At 40.7% G+C, this 22,863-nt stretch overlaps 3 protein-coding genes across 4 annotated transcripts in view; 2 read left to right on the top strand and 1 right to left on the bottom strand.

The window, feature by feature from the left end:
* scaper (S-phase cyclin A-associated protein in the ER) overlaps nt 1–8,044 on the top strand; it is a 59,666-nt gene extending 51,622 nt beyond the window's left edge. For both annotated transcript variants that reach the window (XM_069685793.1, XM_069685792.1), the window contains 4 exons: nt 281–430; nt 6,023–6,214; nt 7,049–7,091; nt 7,306–8,044. In XM_069685793.1, coding sequence (XP_069541894.1) covers nt 281–430; nt 6,023–6,214; nt 7,049–7,091; nt 7,306–7,403 — 483 coding nt within the window. In that variant the 3' untranslated portion in view covers nt 7,404–8,044. The remainder of the gene's footprint in view (nt 1–280; nt 431–6,022; nt 6,215–7,048; nt 7,092–7,305) is intronic.
* Nucleotides 8,045–10,229: 2,185 nt separating this feature from the next.
* On the bottom strand, nt 10,230–14,076 carry isl2a (ISL LIM homeobox 2a). The gene is made up of 6 exons (XM_069686961.1): nt 14,004–14,076; nt 13,357–13,546; nt 12,767–13,026; nt 11,928–12,214; nt 10,864–11,031; nt 10,230–10,346 (listed from the first exon to the last, which is right to left on the bottom strand). The coding sequence occupies exons 1-6, from the start codon at nt 14,059–14,061 to the stop codon at nt 10,230–10,232; spliced, it is 1,080 nt and encodes a 359-aa protein (XP_069543062.1). The 5' UTR covers nt 14,062–14,076.
* A 1,619-nt stretch (nt 14,077–15,695) lies between these two features.
* Nucleotides 15,696–22,854, top strand: etfa (electron transfer flavoprotein subunit alpha). The gene is made up of 12 exons (XM_069686445.1): nt 15,696–15,780; nt 16,644–16,793; nt 16,917–16,998; nt 17,275–17,357; nt 17,650–17,749; nt 17,867–17,977; nt 18,185–18,286; nt 18,522–18,590; nt 18,679–18,761; nt 20,295–20,360; nt 20,569–20,649; nt 22,395–22,854. The coding sequence occupies exons 1-12, from the start codon at nt 15,742–15,744 to the stop codon at nt 22,428–22,430; spliced, it is 1,002 nt and encodes a 333-aa protein (XP_069542546.1). The 5' UTR covers nt 15,696–15,741; the 3' UTR covers nt 22,431–22,854.
* Nucleotides 22,855–22,863: the final 9 nt, after the last annotated feature.

Raw genomic sequence — 22,863 nt, 5'->3', positions numbered from 1 at the left:
TGATGATCTTACGGTGCTCGCTCACACTGACATGTTTAACAAACACTGTCTGCGCGCGGCTCCTAGCATCTAACTTCTAAGCAGCATTGGGGTGTTTTATTGTGGGACGCTGCTTAAGTTGCTTATACTCTTACACCGTATATGCTCCCCTCACCCAAACATATAATCTTTTATTACTTAGTGTTGTTATTGTATTGAGCTCTTTTGCAATCACAGTCACAGACAATTTAGGCTTCATTGACTGTAAAACATCCTAACATGCTTTGTTTGTGCCTGTCAGTCTGTTCTAGGAGCTGAAGGCTTGTCTCTGGCTTTCCGACACATCGCCAGCTCGCTGCTCTGGTACTGTACCCAGCATTCATCTGAAGAGCTGCTGCACGAGGTCATCATCTGTGTGGGATACTTTACCGTTAACCACCCAGACAACCAGGTAAACCAGCCCTAACATGTGCTGACTATACAGAAATGTATTCACCTTATTTTTGACTTTAACAAAATAATTACTCTAAACATTGAAATTATCTACTTCCTGTTATGAAAGCTGGAAATTAAAGCTCCTGTGCGGAGTAACAAATTCCAAAAGGATCCATCACTAAATCAGTATAAATAACTTAAGTTGTCTAACATGTTGTCCAAGAAATGTTTAAAAATTGTGGATTTTTATATTCACTTTATTTAAGCTGATGTGTTACATTATTCAGCTTACTGATAGGGAAGAAATGAGCATTAATTTCTAATATTTTCTGTAGCTAAAAACAGAGAATATTTTGGCCTCCTCCTTCTGCAAAATGATTAAAACAATTAATTAAAATTTAAGTTTAAAACAGTTTCCTATTAACGTTCTGTTAAGTATCAAACTTTAGCACTACTTAAGACAATAAATCAACAGCTAAAATTGTAATAAAGCATCATATGTCAGTGAACCGTTTCAGAACAAGTCACTTCAGTTGTTAAAGCTGTCTGCTGAGCCTGGTAACATCATCTTCTATTGTTCTCTTCATGTATTATTAGTCACAAAAAGGGTGTAGTTTTGTAATCGTAACAAAAAGCACCTGTTTAAAGATTCATGCCTTGGCACCTTCCTGCTTTCAGTCTGTGTGTCGTCTATTGTCCCTCAGAGCGGCTCATTGTTCCCTCCTGGTAAAGCAGAGCGGCGTGCTGGCCGCGCTGCTACGACTACTTAGGGGGGCTGTGTGGAAGTGCGCAGGATGTGATGGAGCAGACCTGGCTGCTGTGTAATTGGCTGTCATGCGTGGCCCGTCTACCGGGCCCCTGATTAGCCACGCTACAGTTGGCTGGGCTTCGATTATGTTAAGCCTGACCCACACAGGCAGCAGCCACAGCTTCAATCTCAAACCTGTGATATGTCATTTAAGTCTGCACCATCGCTGTCAACCCCCCCGCAGAACAATTTACAGGCAGATTACTGATTCTAATCTACCATTATTCTTACTTTTAATTAAAGGATCTTCTTTTAGCACTTTCCTTTCCTCACTCCTCTTATCCAATTTAATTATTCTGATGTACAGAATTGGCATTTGTTGGTCATTGTAGGTCTAATTTGCATATTATATTGAATAATTGAATGAGGACTGATGATTAAATTAAGCAAGTGACAGATGATTCGTCTTTTTGCGCTCACAATGTTAACCGAGCAGCCATGCTCGACTGGATTTGATAGGGAAAAGAAAAAACGTGTGTGTTGTTAATTTGATCTGTCAAATCCGTCATTCCTCCACAACCTGGGTTCTGCCAATTGAAAGTTTTGGAGTAAAAGCAACAACAACAAAAAATCCTCGTACCTGCTTTTTGGTTGAAAAAAAATGACATTCAATTGTCGGGAAACAAGATCCCGCACGACCTCGACGCAGAGCTGATTTTTGCCAGTGGTCCACTTCCTGGAACGCGTCCATCCAGCTCTGCGCCGAGATGGATGGCGTTAAGGAGAATATTTAGAGCAGCTTGAGCTTTTCTCAAGCTAATGTAAGCATTGGCAGAACACAAAAGCGGCCCGACCCGAGGCCTATGCGGTCGCGGAGGACTGCTGATTCACTGTCGGCACAGCAGCTTTTGTTTATATATATATGCTCTAGAAATAAGGCCGCTCATAAAAAGCAGAACTTTGAAGCAGCACTATATGTAGTGATGTATTCCCTCTGCTCGGGGGGCATGAATAATTCACCTTGTCACACAAAAAGCCATCGGGAGAGTGACATATGTAGGCTTGTGTGTTTTTCAAGTGCGTGTCTGCTCATGGGGGCCACTGAGCCATGTAGCCATATGTTTCATTGTCTGCGTCCAAAGAGGCCTTGTGACTAAAAATGACACCTAGCTTGTAACTGACATGTAGCTCTTCTCCTCTTTCCCCCCCTGAAGAGATGTACCGGTAATCTCCCTGTCTTTGAATACAGTGATTCATTTTTGAATCATCCGGCGTGTTGATCTGTTGAATCTTTGAACTGATGAGACTGTAATTGTAAACTGTTGACATGTTAACCCGTCTGATTCCTGCTTCCTTCTTAGAAAACACACAAGCAATTTGAGAGTGTGGAAATCTTAAGAAAACTTTTTTTGAGTACCTGGAAGACGGCCACACACGCGAGCCGAGTGAGCTGCACACACACACATGCTGTTCCCATAAGACACACAGACGCAGATCTAGTTTCATGTTTGTTTTTTTCAAATGCAATAGGATAGTTGTCCCTGCACTGGCTCCTGAGATTACCTGACTCCTCTGTGCTTATAAACTGTTTTCTTTATACCTGTAAGCATCACATGAGCTATGTCTGTAGCGTGAACATCCCACACACGTCTCCAGAGCTCAGCCTTATCTGGGGGGTCATACTTCTTCTTCCCGTTCTCTACGAGGGCGTTTCCTCTGCCCTGCAGACCCAAGCCAAGCTTAAGGCCTGTAATTCCTGTTAACCTGATGTCGAAACGCTCCCTTCAGCAGTCCATTACCGTCAAGACAACCAGGCCCTCACTGCCTGCGGGGTAAGTGCAGCTCGTGCAGACCATAGGGAGCCAAGCGCAGGGGAATGCACACTCTGTATCACCCGGCAGAGTAAACAGAGGCAGAGAGACACAGACAGACACGCTCTCCTCTGACTGGCAGGAGAGGGCCTTATTGTTAGCTCTGTCGATGATTTACACTCAGCTTCAAGGGTGAACGCAGGTCCAACTGACTTTAAGTGAAGCTGAGGACATTTTTATCCCCGCAAACCTTTCAGTGAGGAGTTTCCATTCGTCTATAACACTGTCGTCGGGTCGGTTTCAGAGCCGAATTATCAGCAGAGGGATCTGGGATGGAACGACAGCGTCGGCTCATAGAGATAAATAAAGAGTTATGAAGCTTTATTGTGTAAACAGCAGGTTTTTATGGGATTTTAAAACAACTGACAATTGCTTTTAAAAGTCAAGTTGGTGTGTCTTTGTCAAGGTCTGCGTCTGATTGTCAAAGGCAGTTAATGCAGCGTCCCGTGCACGTCTCAATAAGCCTTTGTTAATGTTGTAAAGAGGCACTAAACAGCTATTGGACTAACTTTGTCTGCTGTGCTGCTCGTCTTATCAGTGAGACAGTTCCACTCTGATGGATCTGGTTTATATTGTGGATTCAAGTGTCAGATATATGGCCCTGCCTGGATGCTGCTTCCCCTCGAGGTGTCTGGACTCTACGATTAATTAAGATTCATCTACACAGTCCAGATTGTCATTGTGCTTCTGTGTGACATAAATATTTGTAATTTATTTTAGTCTATTTGTGATTCAGGCCTCATTTTCCTCTCTGTTCTCAAATCTGGCTTCACTTGTTTCCAGTCCAACACCGGGTTTTCCCAGGAATTTGTTTGCGTTTCGGAACATTAACTTTACACACTCTTTGTTGTCGTTCAGGACAGTGAGGAAGTTATGTAATGGAAGCGTCATAAAACTTGGCACCGTTTGAAAGTGCCAGGTCTCTGGACTTAAAGAAGAACAGAGCAGCCAAGACACTTGAGTTTTTACAGGGTCTGCGTTATACGCGGGCCAGATGCATGAGTTCAGACGCTTGTTGTTAGTTTTATGATGTCAGAGCTGCAGATACTTCAGCTGAGCTGGGAGGAGAAACACTGCAGCATAATCTCTAGTTGGAAAGCATCCTGGGCTCTGGCGCTGCTCTTCACCTGGTGTGGAAAGTTGGCAGAGGACTCGGCTTCTTTGTTACCTTCAGACTCTTGCTGCCACCAGGCTTTGTTTTATGTCTTTCCGCGGCAGGCACTCGAAGGTGCACAATTTGTTTAGGCAGCTAAAGATGGGACTGTGCACAGTGGAGGATTATGAGCTCGCTGGGTGATTTGTGGGATGGATCTTCTCAGAGCCTTAGCTCAGATATTTCACACTTGCTCCGGTGGTAAATTATGATACCTTCGCTATAAATGTTCTTGATTAAAACACAAGAACTAATAAATATTTTAGATTCTGCAGAGTCATGTTTTTGGCTTCCTAATAAATTCAGCTGCGTGAATCTATGGCCCCTCATTGCCAGTTTGTCTTTGGCTTGTGTTGCAACAGATAAGATGAATGTGTTAATGTGGGATTTATTGGAAAGTAGCATGCAAATGCTAAAACATCATGCACTGAAAATAAGCAGCTCTACTTTTGAAAACAACCAGATCTTGCCGTCTTTTTTTTTTTTCTTCAGTGGATGAATTTCTCCGAGTCCCACATTCCTCTGTAAAAAACACTTATTGAGTCACTGAAATCGGGGGATTTTGTTTTTCCACTTTAACACACATTTTCACAGCACAGTCTTCATCGTTCAAATGCGTTCGGGTCTCTTCTTGAATCCAGTACTGCACCCAGCAGAGCAGAGACGACGTGTCCTTTTAGCTCCAAATATTAACACTTACATCTGAGCTTGACAAATTCACTGCTCTTCACGTGTTTAAGTATTTGTAATGCATTCAAGTTCAGCTTGTTTGACCCGTCCATATGGTTTCCTTAAACAAGCCATGATAGGAAATGGCACTGTTTTGTGTCCCTTTGAACGCCGCTGTAGAGGGCAGCTCTGAGAAGCTTCACCTTGAACTGATAAAAGCGATGAATTATCACTTTGTTTATCCCGCCGCTCAAACATGGAGTGCATTATCAAAGGAGAAGCCGATGGAAGAGTATTAGAGAGTGTATTTTTAAAATCTAGTAAATCTTCTGAATTTATGTCACTGTGACTCGGGGACCTCAGCCTGCCCTTCTGGTTTCTATTGGCATTGAGCCCTTCGCCTGTAGTCTCTTTCCTGTAAAGCAGAGCAGCGTTTTCCTTTTTTTCTCCTGCTAGGATTTAGCACGCTGACCCGCTGCCTCTCAGACGGAGCTGATGGTCTTCCCTGGGCTCAGGGGAGATGACCAGAGCGTTAGGCCGGGACCCCTTCTTTTGCAGCCACCCCCTTTTCTAATCAAATGAGGCTGGGAGTGATTTGGTTGTAATACCGGTGGCCCGGATGTGATGGCGCGTGATTGACGGGCTGTGATGGAGGGCCGGATGTCGGCAGGGTGAAAATACCATTAATGTTATTGCTCATTTCTTAAAGTGGGGGGTGGCCACACTGTCGATGGAGGTTTGCTCACCCTGCCTCTCACCCGGCTCTCCCCTGCTGCACTACAAATGCCCTCTCAACCTGAAGTTCACTCAGAGTGCCAACAAACTTTTGCACTGCTTCTGTGTTAACCGAGCTAAACAGAAAACTTGACAATGAAGTTTGAACCGCTGCTAATGACATCAGATCTCATTTCCCTCTTATGTTACAGCAGCTCTGCGTTTGCCGTTGGTACAAAGGAATCATCCCATCATTGTGTTTTATAGCCCATAATTGCATGGTGGGAGGCTGTGCCCCGCAGGTCTCCTCCTAATGGCTGTTTGTGTGTTGTTTTAGTGGCAGATTTACATGTGGGAGGAGCGCAGGGCGGTGATTTACAACCAGCAGTGCCACTGACTGGCCGGCTGACTGGCTTAGTGACTGACTGGCTGTGTGCTCCCTGTGTGTTCCAGGTGATAGTGCAGTCTGGCCGCCAGCCCAGCGTGCTGCAGAAACTGTGTCAGCTGCCCTTCCAGTACTTCAGCCACCCACGCCTCATCAGGGTGCTCTTCCCCTCCCTCATCTCGGCGTGCTACAACAACTCCCAAAACAAGGTCATCCTGCAGCAGGAGATGAGCTGCGTGCTGCTCGCTACGTTCATTCAGGTAAATATGGGAACCTGGTCTCACATGTAGTAAATGAATGAACATGAATAGATCATTATCTTAAACGTATTTGATTCATTCAGCTGTGGTACAGAGATTGACCTATGTTTCTACTTGAAATAAAAGAATCAAAGGATTAAAAAAAGTTGCTCCAACGTGGAAAAAATGAATATTCACATAATCCAAAACATCTTTTTTAGCTTTGAGAGTTTAATGCCTCTAAATGAAATATCCAAACCCAATAAAAGCCTTTCACATCAGAGGGGAAACTCTTTGTCCCGGCTGATTAATAGTTGCTCACGCGGGCCCCCGGTGAATCTGTAACAGGCAGGCTTTTACAAAGATAAATGGCTTCCTTCACAGTGGATTTACCTGCCACTGGTTCAACTCCCGGTAAACAGCTTGTCTCCTTCATCTTCCTCTGACAAGCCGCCCCTCACCACCCTGCAACCACCACTGTTTAGACACCGATTAACTTCCATTCAAAGGGAGACAAGCCATTGTCATTTCTTTCAAACAAAGCAATAATGCATGGTGTCTCGCCCCGCCGCCCTCATTGTTGAGTTAACCTCATGAACATTCCTGGAGGAGTGAGACAATTTGATCCGGGATGTTTCCCTATCACTCGATATGCTGAAAACCTTTGATGAAAGAAAGAGATTAGGAAATTACAACAAGATGTTGTAGCAGCTTTAAAATGTCCTTGTTATTTTATGTCTTTTTGCTTGAAGGTTTATTAAATATTAGAAGAGACAGGAAATTTTACGCAAAAAAGTACAATTAGCTGCAGTGTAATGTTAAAGTTGAGACTAATACTCTGTATTAATTCTTTAGGACTGTGCTGCCACTGAAAAAGACAACAAAATGAGGCAAACAGGTAAGTTATTCTGATAAATGTATCTAATGCGTGACGCAGAATTGAATTGATTGTAATAATTTAATATTTTAAATTCTAAAAGTATTTTAATGGTTTAAAAAACATTTTATTTAGATTCTCAAATGAATCCCTGTAATGTTCTTCATGTATTTTTAAAAGGATTAAGGATGTCTGTTGGGACCTCCAGTTTAATGTCGTTCTTTTCTCTGCAAAGTTTCCCAGCCGCTGGATTTCTGCGAGTTGTCCAACCGCTTTCCAAGAGACCAGTGGGACTCAGCGCTGCAGTTTTTTCTGAAGAAGCAGGAAGAGTGATGTTGCACACTGTCCTCAGACTGTACGAGCAAACTATAAACACTACAAGAGACTGAGAGGAGGAGTTGTTTTCTCCTTTTTTTATTTGTTCCTGACTGTAAGTCTGCACACGAGTAAATCTGGTCTTCAGATAGTGTCAAATGTAACGATTGTGAAGCCTTATCCCACGTCTGTTTTGATTTCCTAGAAATCAGAGTATTGTTTATGAGGAATTTGCACAAAATGTCTTGTTTGTACTTTACAGTTAGAACACGCGCACAACTATTCCATTCACTGTGTAAACAAGCCATTTGTTTCTCTCCTTGTTCCTGTTGTAGATAGACGTTTTTTAAAGCAACTGAACCTGTAACATTTACTGATACTGTTATTTATAATTTGCCAAGAATTGTCATCAATACTGTTTATGTTAATTTATTGTATTTGTCTCTTTTGAATGTGAACGAGCAGAATGTTATCTTCAGTCTAAAAAAAAAAGCCAGTTACACGTTACATGACCCGCCTTGATTGTGATTCTGTTAAGAGGTTGTATTTTTCAAGTTCACATCTTTTTCTTTCTTTCTCTGTCAGAAGGCATTTACAGATTAATATAATTTATTGACTTATTTACCCTTATTGTGAAATAAAATACCTATGTTAATGTATTATTGTTCCTCTGTTTTATTCTGTGTTCAAATGTTCAAAATTAAATTAATTTCACAAGTATGTCTTAACAAACGTCAACACTTCTACTCTTGTTTGGCTTTGTGGTAAGTCTGTTTCTGTCAGTTACATCCTCACAGCCTTGGATTATTAAGATGACAATTAAGAATAATTACGATGATAATTTGGTCTATGATGTGATGGACCAATGTAATATGTAGACAAAGAATTCATTTTTTAAATATCTGAGAAAGACATAAATGTGCATTCACTGTCATATTGAATCCCTCACAAACCTCTCTACCTCACTTGTCGTGATTATTAGAGGTTTATTGATCAGTTTTTTAGTCTATACTTAAGCCATCACTGCAACATGAATGCAGACCTAGGGCACACATTTTTGTTTTAGCAAAATCCATATTCTGGAAGCATTTAGGGACGACCAGAGAAAAACTGTAGGAAAAAATTACCTTTAAATTTTACAGTGTGAAACTGCTGAATCCCTCTCTCTGTTTGTCCACTTTGTCTTGACTTGTCTTGAAAATCATAACGCTACCGCAATCGGACAAACTGAGCGTTTAAAAACGAATAGTGAGCTTGTTAAACGTCATATGGGAGTTTTTTCTGCTTGTTATTAGATAGCTGACTTAATTTTTCCCAATTAACATTATTTCCTTCAATATATTGTCGCCACTTCTTTCCTCTTGCACACAGTTTAAAGATTTAGCAGCCTATATCATCGCGTCTTTAAGACTTAACGGGATTTAGAATCTCAATGAGACTCCGTTTCCTCCACTGATAAAGCCGATCCTCCCTAACAAATTGTTGAGGTGTAGTGTGTCAGTCCCGGCTTGACCTGCATGCTCTCTTGTCCGCCGGCTATTTGTCGTTCAGGATTCCTACTGGAATGAAAATAAACTGAGGACGCGGCAGGATGAGTCCGCAGGCTGGGAGTCCCCTGTGCGGCTGCGCGGTTTGTTTTGGGTCCATTCAGTGCATCCTCTGCAGGTGATGCCAGATGCAGATAAGCGGCCGCCGCTGCCTGTCCTCTGTCTAGACTTGTAACCATGGGCCTCGGGTTGCAATGGCAATGTGACGTTTGGCTAAATGAGCCCAATTTGATTTAAAAATATATGGAAGACTTGGTTTAGACATAAGCACAGGCTGGGCAATAACCTATATTTTTCAGTATTATACAAGTGGGCGAATTAAACAGGCTTCAGCCCATTGTGTCTCCTTCACTGACCTCTGACACGTGGGCCAAACAGTTAATAATATCTTGTCAGCCATCAGTCACTGATACACTTGGCTGAGAAATGGAGCAGGCCTAAATATAAGCAGGGTTTGGTTACTACCTCAGGGTTCAGGCACTGAATCTTTCAGCTTTCCGACAGAAAAAGGGCAACCAAGAATTTTACAACTCAACATTTGTGATACCTCAATAATATAATATCGATAACGTGTTTATTCAGTGATATATTTTTGAGTTTTAACTAATTTAGCCCTTAGAGAGATTCAATTTGAGTCTAAAGAGCTCCATAAACAGCAGATGCATTTCCTTTTACCTTTAAACTGATTTATTTCGCCGACTATAATTTAAAAAAATCTTCTGTAAGTTTGCGGAACAAATGGATTTTTCATGCAGTCATCAGTTAGAACTATGTTTTTATTGATAAGTTCGGATATGTCAGTCCTCATAATAAATAATAATAACTTATTTTCTTGAGAAAACGCGAACAATGCGCGACTCATCTGTTTCATTCATTTACAAGAGTTGATACTGAAACTTACAAATCATGCACATGTACACTGTGTATATTTGATCAAATATACTGTAAACTTAACGTCCAATATGGGCTCACGTGTTTGAATCCCATATTCACCAGGTTATGGCCAGTTCAGGAATTGGCATCAATGAAGGTAGCCCATATCCAATGTCCACTAACAGCTGAGTGTCCTGCCGAAGTGTCCTTGAGCAAAAACGTGAGCGGAAATGCCTAAAAGTAAGCGTAACGGTTAGATTTCCAACCCTCCAGTCGGGACCTGAACGCATCATCCAGCTTAATCCATCCTACTCCTGTACTCGCTTTTCTTGATTGAATGTCACTGAGGTCTCCGCGCGAGCCTGCAGGTGAGGATGTGCATGGGCGCGCGCTCAGGGGCTCCAGTTGACCTCGAGGCCTGTCTTCACGTGTCCACGGGACTCGGCACCATACTGTTCGGCGTGTCCGGTAACTGCGACGACAGAGAGGTCACATCGCTGCCCGAGGAGTTGCCCAAAGAGCCCGACTCAGAAAAAGACACCTGTCGGAAAAACAGGGAGACTTAGGTCAACAAAACATTAGTGAAATAGATGATTTAGGTTTTAATCTTTTTTGACAGATTTCCTATCTCTGCTTCTGCCAAAGGAAACCCCGTTATATGACATGTCACCATATAGCCTAATTGAGCTTATTACCAGGAACATGCTGTAATTACAAGAGTAGCTATAGTAGCCTACAAGAGTCTTTTTTCCCCAAATAATAAGGGATATGAATACAACTGACTTCATCAGTTCTGTACAGCTCACGAGACCCCATCAGCATATCAACTGCATGCACGCGGGGGTCTGCACAAGGTTGAGAAACAGTTTGGCCCGAGACACAAGCGTATTTGCACTTGAATCTTATGACAAAGAAAGGCGTCTGTATAGGCTAATTAGAGAGCTTTTAAGATCAAACTTGGTAATTACAGGATGAAATAATTGTTTTTAGGTGTTGTCTTAATTATTTCTTATTGTCCATATGTTATAAGGAATACAATTTATTGACTGTTTTCGTACCAGTTGCTGGAAGGCGGGCTGGTCCAGGTCGCTCTGCAGGGCGAAGTCACTGAGGCTTTTCCACGGAGGCTGGTAGGTCTGCACCTCCACAGGATTCCCCTGCACCGTGTTGTCGTGGCGGATGGGACTTCCTGCCACCAGAGCTGTGCCTGTCAGACCCTGCAGATTCTACAGGAGACAAGTGAAACACTCAGTTCAGCCAAATGTAGCCCAGTGATGCAGCATGGGCAGAGGACAATCACATTTTGGGCTGAGAAGGATATTATGCAGTTAAGTCACACACGAGGAGGATGGATGATACAGAGATAGAAAAAGAAGAAGAAAATATTGGCTTTTATTATAAGTGAACCAACGTGCATGTTAAGCAGTACAGCGACAGTAAACAAATAATAGCAGATAAATATCTAACTTTATAATGGTCACACAGTCACTATTATAGCCCACTACATAAAAATGCAGATTAAATCTGAGTCTGCATTCTTTTAAATGAAGTGCTGCTCTTCAAAAAAGCCACAATTTTTCAATTTAAAAAAAATAATTCAATATAGTCATTTTTAATGTTTCCTGTTATATTGGGGGGAAAAAACGAAAAAAAGAACTTGTTTTTGTATCAGACAGGTTAACGTCATGAAACGTTGCTTTCAAGGTTTGTTTACGAAACATTTTAACTTATTTTATTACATCTTAATTCACTTTTTAAGTCTAAATTGTGTTTGTGATTTGACAGCCCTGCAGACATCAAACTAAATCTGATTTAATTTCGTGTATTTATTCGTTCTGCCATGTTTTTTCCCACTAAAGCACTTTTACCATTACAATATTTCTTTCCTTATCTTGTCGAGCAACAGTGTGGAAATATTGCACGTAAATATCACCCAATTTTAACCAACGTCGAGTTTTTTATTTTTAAAAGGTGAAATAAATCTCAAGTTCTCAGAGGCAAAAGTCAAAGTAGTAAGCTATAGGCTACAAATAGGAAATAGCAGCTAAGCAGGTGTTAGCTAAGACACACTGGAAAACGATTACTTTTATTTTATATAAGTATAAACCCGTAATTCACTTACAGTCTTGTCGCTGTGTTGCTGCTGCTGCAGCTGCTTCATCAGGATGGACCTCTTCTTGTCTTTGCAGCGTTTGTTCTGGAACCAGACGCGGATCACCCGGGGGCTCAGGCCGGTCATCTCCACCAGCTGCTCCTTCATCAGCGCATCCGGCCGCGGGTTGGCGTTGTAGCAGGTCCGCAGGGTGTGGAGCTGCTTCTCGTTCAGCACCGTCCTGATGCGCGTGGTCTTCTCCGACTGCTTGTGCACGTGGTTACGGTGGTGGGGAGGATGCCGGACCGAAACCGGTTCTGAGGAGAAGGGAATTAAATTGTATTTTTAACAGTAAATGTTTTAAAGATATTCTTAAATTTGCAATTAAAGCAACACAAAGCCAGTAGATTTAGGCTACAAGTGGCCCCATTTGACAATTTATTAGTCTTATAGTCTCTAAAAATAAGCTATATAGGCCTATTATTCAGCAGCTGTGGGTCAATTTTACTAAGTCATAGAAACATGTTAATTTTAAAATAAGATGTAGAATAAAACTGTGAATTAAAATGACATGCCAGACTCAATTTTTTACCCGTAAATCATTTCTAGAGTAAGTTTATTTGCACACAAAATGTAATTATTATTCAACTTCAAATTCAGTCTAAAAGAAAATGAAAAAAACCGCAAGAAAGAAAAGCAGGCTTTTTACTAACCATGTAAATAGTAGTTTCATTATTATTATTATTATTATTAAGAAGAAGAAGAAGGAGAAATAGAGGAAGAAGAAGAATATAGCATGCACAATTTTATAGGCCTATACAGAATGTTTCCTAACGCAAACAATAATAATAACGCAGTCTGCAGCCTACCTGAGATGTGCAGCGGTCTGCTGTGCATGTTCCCCGGGCTCAGCGGGCTCCCTGCAGCGGCCCGCTCCAACAACAAGCCGTGATCCGCCCGGCACAGCAGCTCGTCCTCCTGCAGAGAGAACTCGTCCCCCGGCAGGAGGTGCCGACTGCAAACCGAGCACCGAAAACACTCCATGTGATACACGTTGTCCCGAGCTCTCATCACCAGGTCGCTGCTGCAGAAGCCCATGTTACATTTGGCACATTTGATGCCAAATAGCCTGAAAATGAGCAAAGAGATGACGTGTTGGTCTCATCCTTAAAATGTCTAATATCAAATGACCTCATGTTGATCTCGGCTCATATTCCAATTAAAATACACGCACAAAAAATCCGTGAGATGATATGATCACAGTGTAAGAATAAAAACTGATTCAGTTCCTTATGCACACTTTTGCACACTGTCATTTACACACCTTGCACACTGCCCCTGACGTGGCCATTGTAAGAAAATTATTTTTCTTATTAAAGTTGCCTCCGTTTATATCCACCACTTTCTCTTCACGTGCACAGCACAAGGCCTCTACGTTAAAAATCACCAAATCTCATACCTAGCATAATCTCTTTTACAGTAAGTCTTCCCGTCTCGTACGAAGCACGTGCAGGTCTCGTCCAGGTACTGGCTGCATTCTGCACACTTGAGGCAGGCTGCATGCCACTCCAGGTCCGGGGACACTCTCAGGATGTACTGGTCGTGTATCTGACTTCCACAGCCCACACACATTGCGATTCCCGACTTCTCTGTTATGTGTGAGAGGAGGGGAATGCATTAATGCAAAAGTGCGCGCGCTCTTTTAATCCCCATGACATCCCTGTTAAACCCCCTTCACCCCTTCACCTTAAGGAGAGAAAATGTTAGATCATAACAAACATACGGGTCTTTCAGAAAATAAAAGTTAATTATAGTGAGGGATAATAAGGGAGCTAAAAATACCCCATTTAAGGAAAGGCATGGGTCACTGTATATGCACGTTCACCCTATATAAGCCTGTATATAAATATGTTTCACAAATATTACAGTGACTTTTCGTTAGGACAGGTCTTTTTCTCATTGCAGTTTTCGATATAAATGCAAACCTCGAAATTAATCGACGATAAATAATCTAATTCATTCCGTTTAGGACATAATCGTAGAATAAAAAAACGAACGATTAACCACCAAACTTACAATCAAGTAGTAGAAGTAAGAATAACTTACTTTTGGAATGATCCCCCATATCATCCAAGAAAGAAGTATTTAGCAGGATATCCACCATACAGGAGAAAGAGCGCAGTGCAAAGCCGAGAGAAGGAGGAGAGGAGCGGCAGAGGAGACCGTCCCGTCCCTGGCTGGGTGATAAACTTCCTCCACCGAGAGGTGGAGAGAAAACAAAGATCCTCTCGACCAGTGACGTCTGCAGACCTGGACCTCTGTGGGTCCAGGGAGAGAGGGTGCCATGCAAATCTCATGGACCCCTGCTTCCCCCTGTTTTTTTCCTTCTCCTCCTTGGACTGGTTTTAAGTAAGAGTTTTTTTCGTTTCATCTTTTTGTTCGCTTACTTCCTGCCCGTTTCTATTTCATAAGTGAAAGCGAATTTTCCCTGTTTATCCTACTCACAGCAACATTAAAGAGCCTTACTGTAAGGTATCAAAAGTTAGTTTCAATGCTTTAATGTTATTTCGTCTGTATTACATTCCCTTGATATTTGGGATCTTAATACATGTTTTTCACTATACACGTAGCACCATATACGGTATTGCTATGATATTGTGTTTAAAAGTTTTGTTGTGATATTTTGTTCTGGTAGCCTAATATAATATCGTCATATTATTTTTGTATTTCCTCCCAGATACAGTGCTAAAACTGTTAAAAAATATATATGCAAAGGCTCTCATTTTATTACTTATACAAATGATTAAAAGGACATTATTATGATTATCTTTATTATTGTTTAAATTGTAGGGTTTTGTTGGTCAGATTATTTATTGGAAAAACTATTAAAATATTTTGTTTTCTCAATTTTGGATTTTTGTTTTGTAGGTGCATGTGATCGCTCACCAGTGTTCTAAACCTACTGCAGAGAGCCCTCTAGTGGATGAATTAGCTTATGGAGATCTTGGACACACAGCAATCATTGAATTGCATAAATGTCAAATAGATCGACGTTTGTTGCGTAAAATAAAATACAAAATATACAGCTGCTTTTTATATATTTTGTGATTAGTAGCTCACGAAAATGAATAAATACATACTGTAAATATAAAGGACCCAGTGAGTGAGTATTCATAACACATTTATCAACTAATAATGTTCAATAGTTTATGAGGTAAAGGGAGCACCAGCAGAATATATTATAGTCTCACAAAGTCAATCACTTCAGAGGGCTTTTCCTGCTGTTTAAATCAAGCTTTTGTGGAACAGCAGGTCCAACATCAAACATCTGAATTGTGAATTTATTACCAGAGCAAACTAAAGATCTACATTCATGCTATATGGTTCCCAACAGTGTTCAAATTATGAAAATAAAAATTGTAATAATAGACTACAATAAGATCTGTTAGTGTTTAATGCTGCTTAAAGACAAAATAAGAAAGTGTCTGTTATACTTTGATAACATTTAAGACAGAAAGAACAATAGCTAGACTAAAGAATAAAAAACCCCACTCAAGCTTGAATAACTTATTATGACTGTTATGAACCAACAATTCATAACTATGGGCAATATATATGTTTGTTTAATTATCATAAAGCATTAGCCTACTGTTTATTTCAAAATACTTTCGTAATTAATTGATTGTTTAGAAAGAAATTTAGGTAGTAACGGATCGAGCCAGATCACCGGAAGTTATCATTCTTGGTCGATCCATCTCGCGAGAATTAGTCGTAAACGTCAGACGACCTTTGGCACAGTTTTGTCTCTGCAGCACTGAGGAGCAGGCAGCAAGAAGGGTCCAAGATGAACAGGGCTTTAAACAAAACGAATCTGAAACAATTGGTAAGACCGTGACCGTTATAACTGAACAAACTGCACAGGCTTTGTATTCGAGTTAAAAGGCAGACTAAGTATACGGAGAGTCAGTTAGCACAATGTGTTTGGTTTGCTTAGAAGCAGTGCTAGCTGGCTAGCTAATTTAGACGTAGCTAATGCACGTCGTGCTTGTTTGGCCAGCCATTATGCAATTTACGTTTGACACTTGGTTGACCTTTTCTGACAGAGACTTTATCGATATATAGCGAAATTGCAAGTACTTAAGTTAAGAGGTTCTAAGCTAGTGCTAGCTGATGTTAGCATAGCTAACCCATTGGTTATGAAACCCTGAAAAACAGCTGTTACGAAACTGTGAAATTGTTATTGACGCCACAGGTGTTAAAGCATTTACCTTAACGCTCTTATGCGACGTATAGCTGTTTATAATTAAAGTAAGATGATGAGTAAAATTGTGTATTTGAAGTTGTCTCTGTTTTTTGACTTGATGTGAATGACCTTTATAAACCGATAGTGTCCAGACATGTCCAGATGAGGCTGGTATTATCCTGTTTTACTTTGACAGGACCTGAAGCAGCTGTTTGCAGAGGTTGTACTGTGGATGGTTTCATAAGGAACTTACCTGTGCATTTGTAATTCTCAAGATTTGCACAGATTTTGGACATTGGATGCGTAGAATGCAATGTTGTTATTGTGAAACATAAGCACGCCCCCAAGTCTAGACAAACAAATATAATGATCAATTACTATGATTGTTATCAACAATGTCTGTAACGTATCTCAATTAAGATTGTTTGAAACATATAGCAATCAGGTGTTTGACTAATGTGTGACTTCATCTTACACTAAGACCATGACATTTTCTCCAACAGACTGGTCTCCTCCAGAGGTTTCAGAGCACCTTGGTGGTTGCAGAGCACAACAATGATAAGCTAACCCCTATCACACTCAATGCCATCACTGCTGCCAGTAAGCTGGGCGGAGAGGTGTCTTGTCTGGTTGCTGGAACAGACTGTGCAAAGGTAGTCAAGTCTTTTAAGATTGATCTGCTAAAAGGACAAGCAAATGTGCTGTATTATTAAAGTGATTTATGATATTTTGACATTATGTAGTATATTGCATCTGATAGCTTTCTGTCTTCTCAGGTAGCAGAACAAATCAGCAAGGTACATGGCGTGAAGAAAGTTCTGGTTGCCCAACATGATTCTTACAAAGGTTCCCTTCCAGGTATGTAACAGAAAGGTCACTCAATGCCTATTGTTTACTTTACTCATAGAGCAAATTTATGCTGAACAGTGTTTCTTGTTTTAGCAATAACCTGCTTTATATGTTCAAAGTCCCTCATATACACAGCTGAATGATGTGCTCGATTTGCATAAAGACATCTTGGCAATAGTAACTGATGGAGGGGAGATGGTCATTTTATTTCCCTGCTCATATACAGTATGTAAGGACTTACCTACCTGATTCTGATTCTGATTCTGCTTCTGGTTTTTTCTTCAGAGGAGTTGACTCCACTTATCCTGGCAACACAAAAGCAATTCAATTACACACACATCTGTGCTGGTGCATCTGCGTTCGGAAAGGCAAGTTATGGACAAGAGCATTGCATGTGTTGTTTGCATTTGAATATTTTGAAAGGCATCTGTTCAACTTGTGAAGATGAGTTTCTATTGTAACTCACACACTGTAAACATCAGAGTTCTTAAGTCAGACATTTTTGCATAATAATCAAAATTTTAATTTCATTTGACTCAATAATGTACCCATAATCTCTGTCAGTCTATAGGTCAATGATATATAGTCTCTCTTTGTCTTCCTAATTCTTCTGTGTGATCAGTGCATTATTTGCTGCTTACTCTCCATTGTGCTCTGCAGAATCTGCTTCCCAGAGTCGCTGCCAAGTTGGATGTTGCTCCAGTTTCAGATATTATTGAGATCAAGTCTCCAGACACTTTTGTCAGAACCATTTATGCTGGTAAGCCCCGTCATTATGGCGAAGAAGTCAGTTTGCCATACAATTTAGCTCTTGGAGTTTTCATCACAATTTTAAGTGCTTTTTAAATAATTGATGATATTAACACTTTGATTTTAGGGAATGCTCTCAGCACGGTAAAATGTAACGAGCCAATCAAGATCTTCACTGTCAGAGGGACATCCTTTGAGGCAGCTGCAACAGAGGGAGGAAGTGCTGCATCAGAAGATGGTACAGTAGTTTACAGATTTATCAGAGACACAGTGCCTGCTGAGATATGACTTGATTTTATAGATGTTAAAGTATTGTTGTAGGTTTCTTTGTGAAGTAAGTGATAAACCACTTTAATGTTGATTTATATTATTTTTAAAGGATACAGTATTTATCTACAAATGTTATTTGTTATTCAAAATACATTTTCAACACTGTTTCCTGCAGTTGCTGCTTCTTCTCCCGCTGGAGTTTCTGAGTGGCTCGAACAGAGTCTGACGAAAAGCGACCGTCCAGAGCTGACCAGCGCCAAGGTCGTGGTGTCAGGAGGTGTGAAGTGATTTTTGTATTCTGAAGTACAAATTATGGCCACTGTAATGTTACAATATTTTTGGAAAGCCACTCTGTGTTTATTTTTGTCGAAGCATTGCTCAACTACAGGTTTAGTAGATTCTTGTATTGTTGGAAGTATTAAGAAAATCTAAATCTGCAACACTATCCTGTGTTGCTAATAAGGGTTAGGTTTAGAATTCAGCGTGTTGATAACCATGTTTTCTTTTTCTAGGACGGGGCTTGAAGAGTGGAGAGAACTTCAAGCTGCTGTATGACCTTGCCGACAAGCTGAATGCTGCAGGTAGAATGAGATTATCATTCTTTGTTATTTAATATTTGAGCGCTTTAATTTTGTAAAGGTATATTTTAAAATACACATGTTTTTTTAGTCGGTGCCTCCAGAGCTGCAGTGGATGCTGGGTATGTCCCCAATGACATGCAGGTTGGACAGACAGGCAAAATTGTTGCACCGGTAAGTCATTCTTTTACTAAAGTGATAAGTGGGACTTACTTCAACTTTTGCAAGAAAAAAAACAATTGAACATTTTTAAATGACAGAATGTCAACAGTTACATTCATGGTACATATAAAGTCATTTGCAGTATCGGGGTGGATAAATCCGTTGCTTATGACAAATGTGTTTCCCTTTACACCGAATGCCTGCTATCCGGTATGATCAGAGTGGCCGCTCTGCCCTTTTTAAAAAGGTTAACTTCCCATTACGCGATTCGGCCGGGTTACCCCAGCTGTGATTATCCACACATTAGGCCCTGCAAAGTGTACTTGATGGCACATTTAGGGCCTTAAACGAATTAGCTGATCCATTAAAGCAGAGTGCAGTGGATGTCTAGGCAGAGTCTCAGGTCAGGCCAGACTGTCCTAATTAGATTTTCCAAATGTTTTGACAAGCTTGTTGAATTTGGCTTGTTGGAGTTAATTAAGTATAATTTAAATGTGGTCTATTTTTTATTCTACCAGTTTAAAAATGTTAAGTATATTCATTGAAAGAAAAGATTTACAGTTAATCTACATGTATGTAGGGCTGCAACCATGTATTAAATTTTTTTCCAATGAGTGTTAGTTCTTTAATTTATCTGTGGTAAGGTAACACAATCATTTCCTAAAGCTGAAGGTGATGTCTTAAAACTCCTAAACCAAAAGATACTCCGTTTACTACATAGTTAACTGCTGGTTTGTCTTCACGCTGGAGATGCTGGAACGGTGAAATGTTTTCAGGCATTTTTCTTTTAGAAATTGATAAAATCAATTGATTATCAAAATAGTTGCTGATTATCTGGCTGTGGACCAACTTAGAGATTAACTGTTTCAACTTAATATTTATTCAAGTGAGCTCATCTCTTTGCTGCTTATTAAAGTACAATTTATCATCACAAAATATGACAGTCAAGTGGATTTGATCAGTGGTTGGTTTCTGAATAGCGTGTGTATAAACAGTTTGGTATTGTCACACTGGATGAACAACACAGACTACATTTTCGTCTTTTGTTACTTTAGCCAAATATTTTAGATTCTGCTGGATTGGTTTAACGCTCCTTGCTTGGACCATCCCTCTAAATTTTCATAATCCTGTATGAATAAGTAACAATTAACAAACTGGTGATTTTAGAATGGAAATGTTTTCATTGTCTTGTTTGAGGAATATTTGCCTTATGCTTTTTCCTGCAGGCTTAAGAAACTTTTGTGTTTACAAATTGATGCTCTGCTCCTCCGAGGCTTCAGCTGCTACATTAAATAAGCACTGAAATATTCATAGGGCAGTGCATTAAACTGAAAGGCAGAGTTGGTTTTCCCAGTGGGTTTGGGGGGCGGCTGACCCTCGCCCACACTCGCCCCAGTACCCTCTGATAGATTACACACCCGTGGTCATTATACCATCAGATAGCTCCGCTGTGCTGTAGTTCTGAGGTGTACCTGTTCCAGCAGGCCTGAGATTACACGTCATGTTTACAAGCAAGTGACACCTGTCTTCTTGTCGTGTCCACAGGAGTTGTACATTGCCGTTGGGATCTCTGGAGCTATTCAACACCTGGCTGGAATGAAAGACAGCAAGGTATAATCACATTTTACACATATTTTAAACAAAGCATAATGTCCCACCTGCATTGAAGACATGATTCTGCTTGCCGTATCCTTTTCTTTAATGTTTGGGTGTTTCTATATTGTTTGCAATTATAAAGCAAACGTTGACATAGCCAGGTAAGATTTGCGTCCTTATTGTGCTCTGTATGAGGGCTAAACATGTTCTGTTTTTTATCCAGACTATTGTTGCTATCAACAAGGACCCTGAGGCTCCGATTTTCCAGGTGGCTGACTATGGCTTGGTGGCGGATCTTTTCAAGGTAAGAGTTTGCAATTGATATTGCTGCAGTCATGTCACTATGATCTTACATGAGGAAACATCCGAGCAGCGAGGCCAAAGCACCCAGCATGCACCTCCTTGCCTGGTCGTCCCCTGTATGAATCGACGGCTAAGAGTCTAGAGTGACAGTCAGAATATAACATTTGCTTCCTTGCTGATAAATTTTGCACGATGCCTTATTCCACCTAATGGAAATGTGCAACTGTTAAATTATTAAGCCCTTGAATTAATCAGGGGAGAGCTGTGGCTGAACTTGCTGTAAAGAGAGGAACACATTAGCATATCAGAAGACATAAAAATGAATCAATAGTACTTGAAATGTGGCTTCAGTTTTGTATTCAGCGTCTACCTGCCAGGCCTTTTACACGCCTAGTTGCTTTCTCGTATCTAGCTGGTAGCCAGGGGATAGTGAGCCAGGAGTGTTGGCACCACCAACACTGGAGTGCTGTGCTGCATAGGGAAAGCTAGTAGGTTATATTTTCATGTGTATCCTGTTGGTCATGTTTTATTTAACCCCCCAGGGGTGCACGAGCAGCCCAGGTGTCCTGACAAACTCTGTAGAAGTGGTTTGTAATAATAGCTAGTGGCAGTAGAGTTGTGACCTGCTGGATGAGATCACCTTACATCTGATCACTCCTCAGATGGCTTATTAAAATGGATGGGCTTTCTACTTTTTCCTCAAATGGACAGTTGATACCTCAGACCAACCCAAGCAGTGACTAAATATTCAGTTCTGTAGTTGCTCCACTCATAAGGAGAGCCTATGGAATAATTTAGTTCTCATATTTACCACAAAGAACGTTTGAATTTGTCCTCTTCGAAACTACAAGACTGGTATTATTAAGCTGTTTATTTATGGGACAGATGCCTCCCTGTGTAGAATCCTGCCCTTCATTTGTCAGCCTTGCAAACACTGTGCTGAACGTCTATAAGCCTGCGGCCTGCGACAGTCTTAAAAACATGTCTGGTAAAAATCAGTGTGCTCTGGCGTGCATGATGGTTTTTGTGATACTTAAATTAATATAAGTATAAGTAATAAATGTCACTAGTCACTATCTATCTCTGAATGAGGTAACACAATGGTGATTGAGCCTATGGCCCACTGATGAAAGCCTTTGTATTTACAGTATATAGTATTATTATGGACTGGGTGTCTGTGGCGACATTCGGGGAAAAACTCACAAGCGGTGCCCAGTTAGTGACATGTTTTCCATCACCCAGCAGTGGTTGTTCTGCCAGAGAGGGTAAGCCACAGTAATCTACTATGGCTGAACAAACAAAGAAAAGATTGATGACTACAGATACAACTTGAAAAATAAGTGAAAATCCAAAGAAAAAGAAACTAATTCGACGCTCAGATGAAGGCAAACTGTCTGAAAAGGAAAGCGACGGTCAGCGAGGAAAATCAAGATTTACAACCGTAACAAAGGGAGCCAACCGTGGATGTCTGGTTAAATTGGGAAGTGCCCTCTCGCTATTACCATATATCACTAGTAGGGGGCGCCCAAGAGACCAAAACAGAAATCTTCATGAACATTCTGTGGGTGGAAATGATGGGTGCTTGTTGTCAACAATGCAGGACATGAGAGGGTCCACAGTGTATTTAAGTTTACTGCAGTAAATACTCCTGAAAGAAAATATGAACTGTGTTAATGCCGGCTGTTGTGTCAGTGTAAAATGTTGGTGTAATATTATATTTAAGTCATTGTACTGTTTTCTTCTCAGGCTGTTCCTGAGATGACTGCGGCACTGAGCAAGTGAGGAGAAACAGAGTCCAACCTGAGCCTGCGATAAGAAGAACTCAGAGAGCGACTATGGGAGCCCATAGCCAATGCCTTAATAGATTTCTAAAGCTGTGGACTTAAACACACCGTTTCTGCGTGCAGATATAATCTTCAACATCTTCTCTCTGACTGGAAACAAGAGGACATTCTCAATCTAGAAATTAATGCCAGTTTGCCAAGAGGCAAAATTTAATTTGTCTGTAATAGTACTGGTTGTAATTTGGTTTTAATTCTCTGGTGCAGTAAAGGACATCTTTGGGAATGCTTGACTTGTCTCTAGACCTCTGACTCTTTGACATAGTTGACTGTAAGATGTAGATCTTCATGCTTATCTAGAGGATTTGTACTTGTTGAAATGCTCTTTGAAAATAATGTATTAAATAGACGACTTATAACTTATAGTTCTTTTT

This window comes from Semicossyphus pulcher, unplaced genomic scaffold (assembly GCF_022749685.1).
Source record: "Semicossyphus pulcher isolate SPU_LCO1_2020_fin unplaced genomic scaffold, fSemPul1.0.p SCAF_8, whole genome shotgun sequence".
Lineage (NCBI taxonomy): Eukaryota > Metazoa > Chordata > Actinopteri > Labriformes > Labridae > Semicossyphus > Semicossyphus pulcher.
The sequence above is the reverse complement of the archived record's forward strand: the minus strand, read 5'-3'. Positions and strand labels throughout refer to the sequence as shown.

Excerpts from the sequence above, each read along its gene's own strand:
- isl2a (XM_069686961.1), bottom strand. The coding sequence starts at position 14,061 with ATGGTGGATATCCTGCTAAATACTTCTTTCTTGGATGATATGGGGGAT. Across the intron at positions 13,547-14,003 it reads TATGGGGGATCATTCCAAAA|AGAAGTCGGGAATCGCAATG; the intron begins GTAAGTTATTCT and ends CACACATAACAG. Across the intron at positions 12,215-12,766 it reads CAGACCGCTGCACATCTCAG|AACCGGTTTCGGTCCGGCAT; the intron begins GTAGGCTGCAGA and ends CCTTCTCCTCAG.
- etfa (XM_069686445.1), top strand. The coding sequence starts at position 15,742 with ATGAACAGGGCTTTAAACAAAACGAATCTGAAACAATTG. Across the intron at positions 16,999-17,274 it reads TTACAAAGGTTCCCTTCCAG|AGGAGTTGACTCCACTTATC; the intron begins GTATGTAACAGA and ends TTTTTTCTTCAG. Across the intron at positions 17,750-17,866 it reads TGTCAGAACCATTTATGCTG|GGAATGCTCTCAGCACGGTA; the intron begins GTAAGCCCCGTC and ends CTTTGATTTTAG.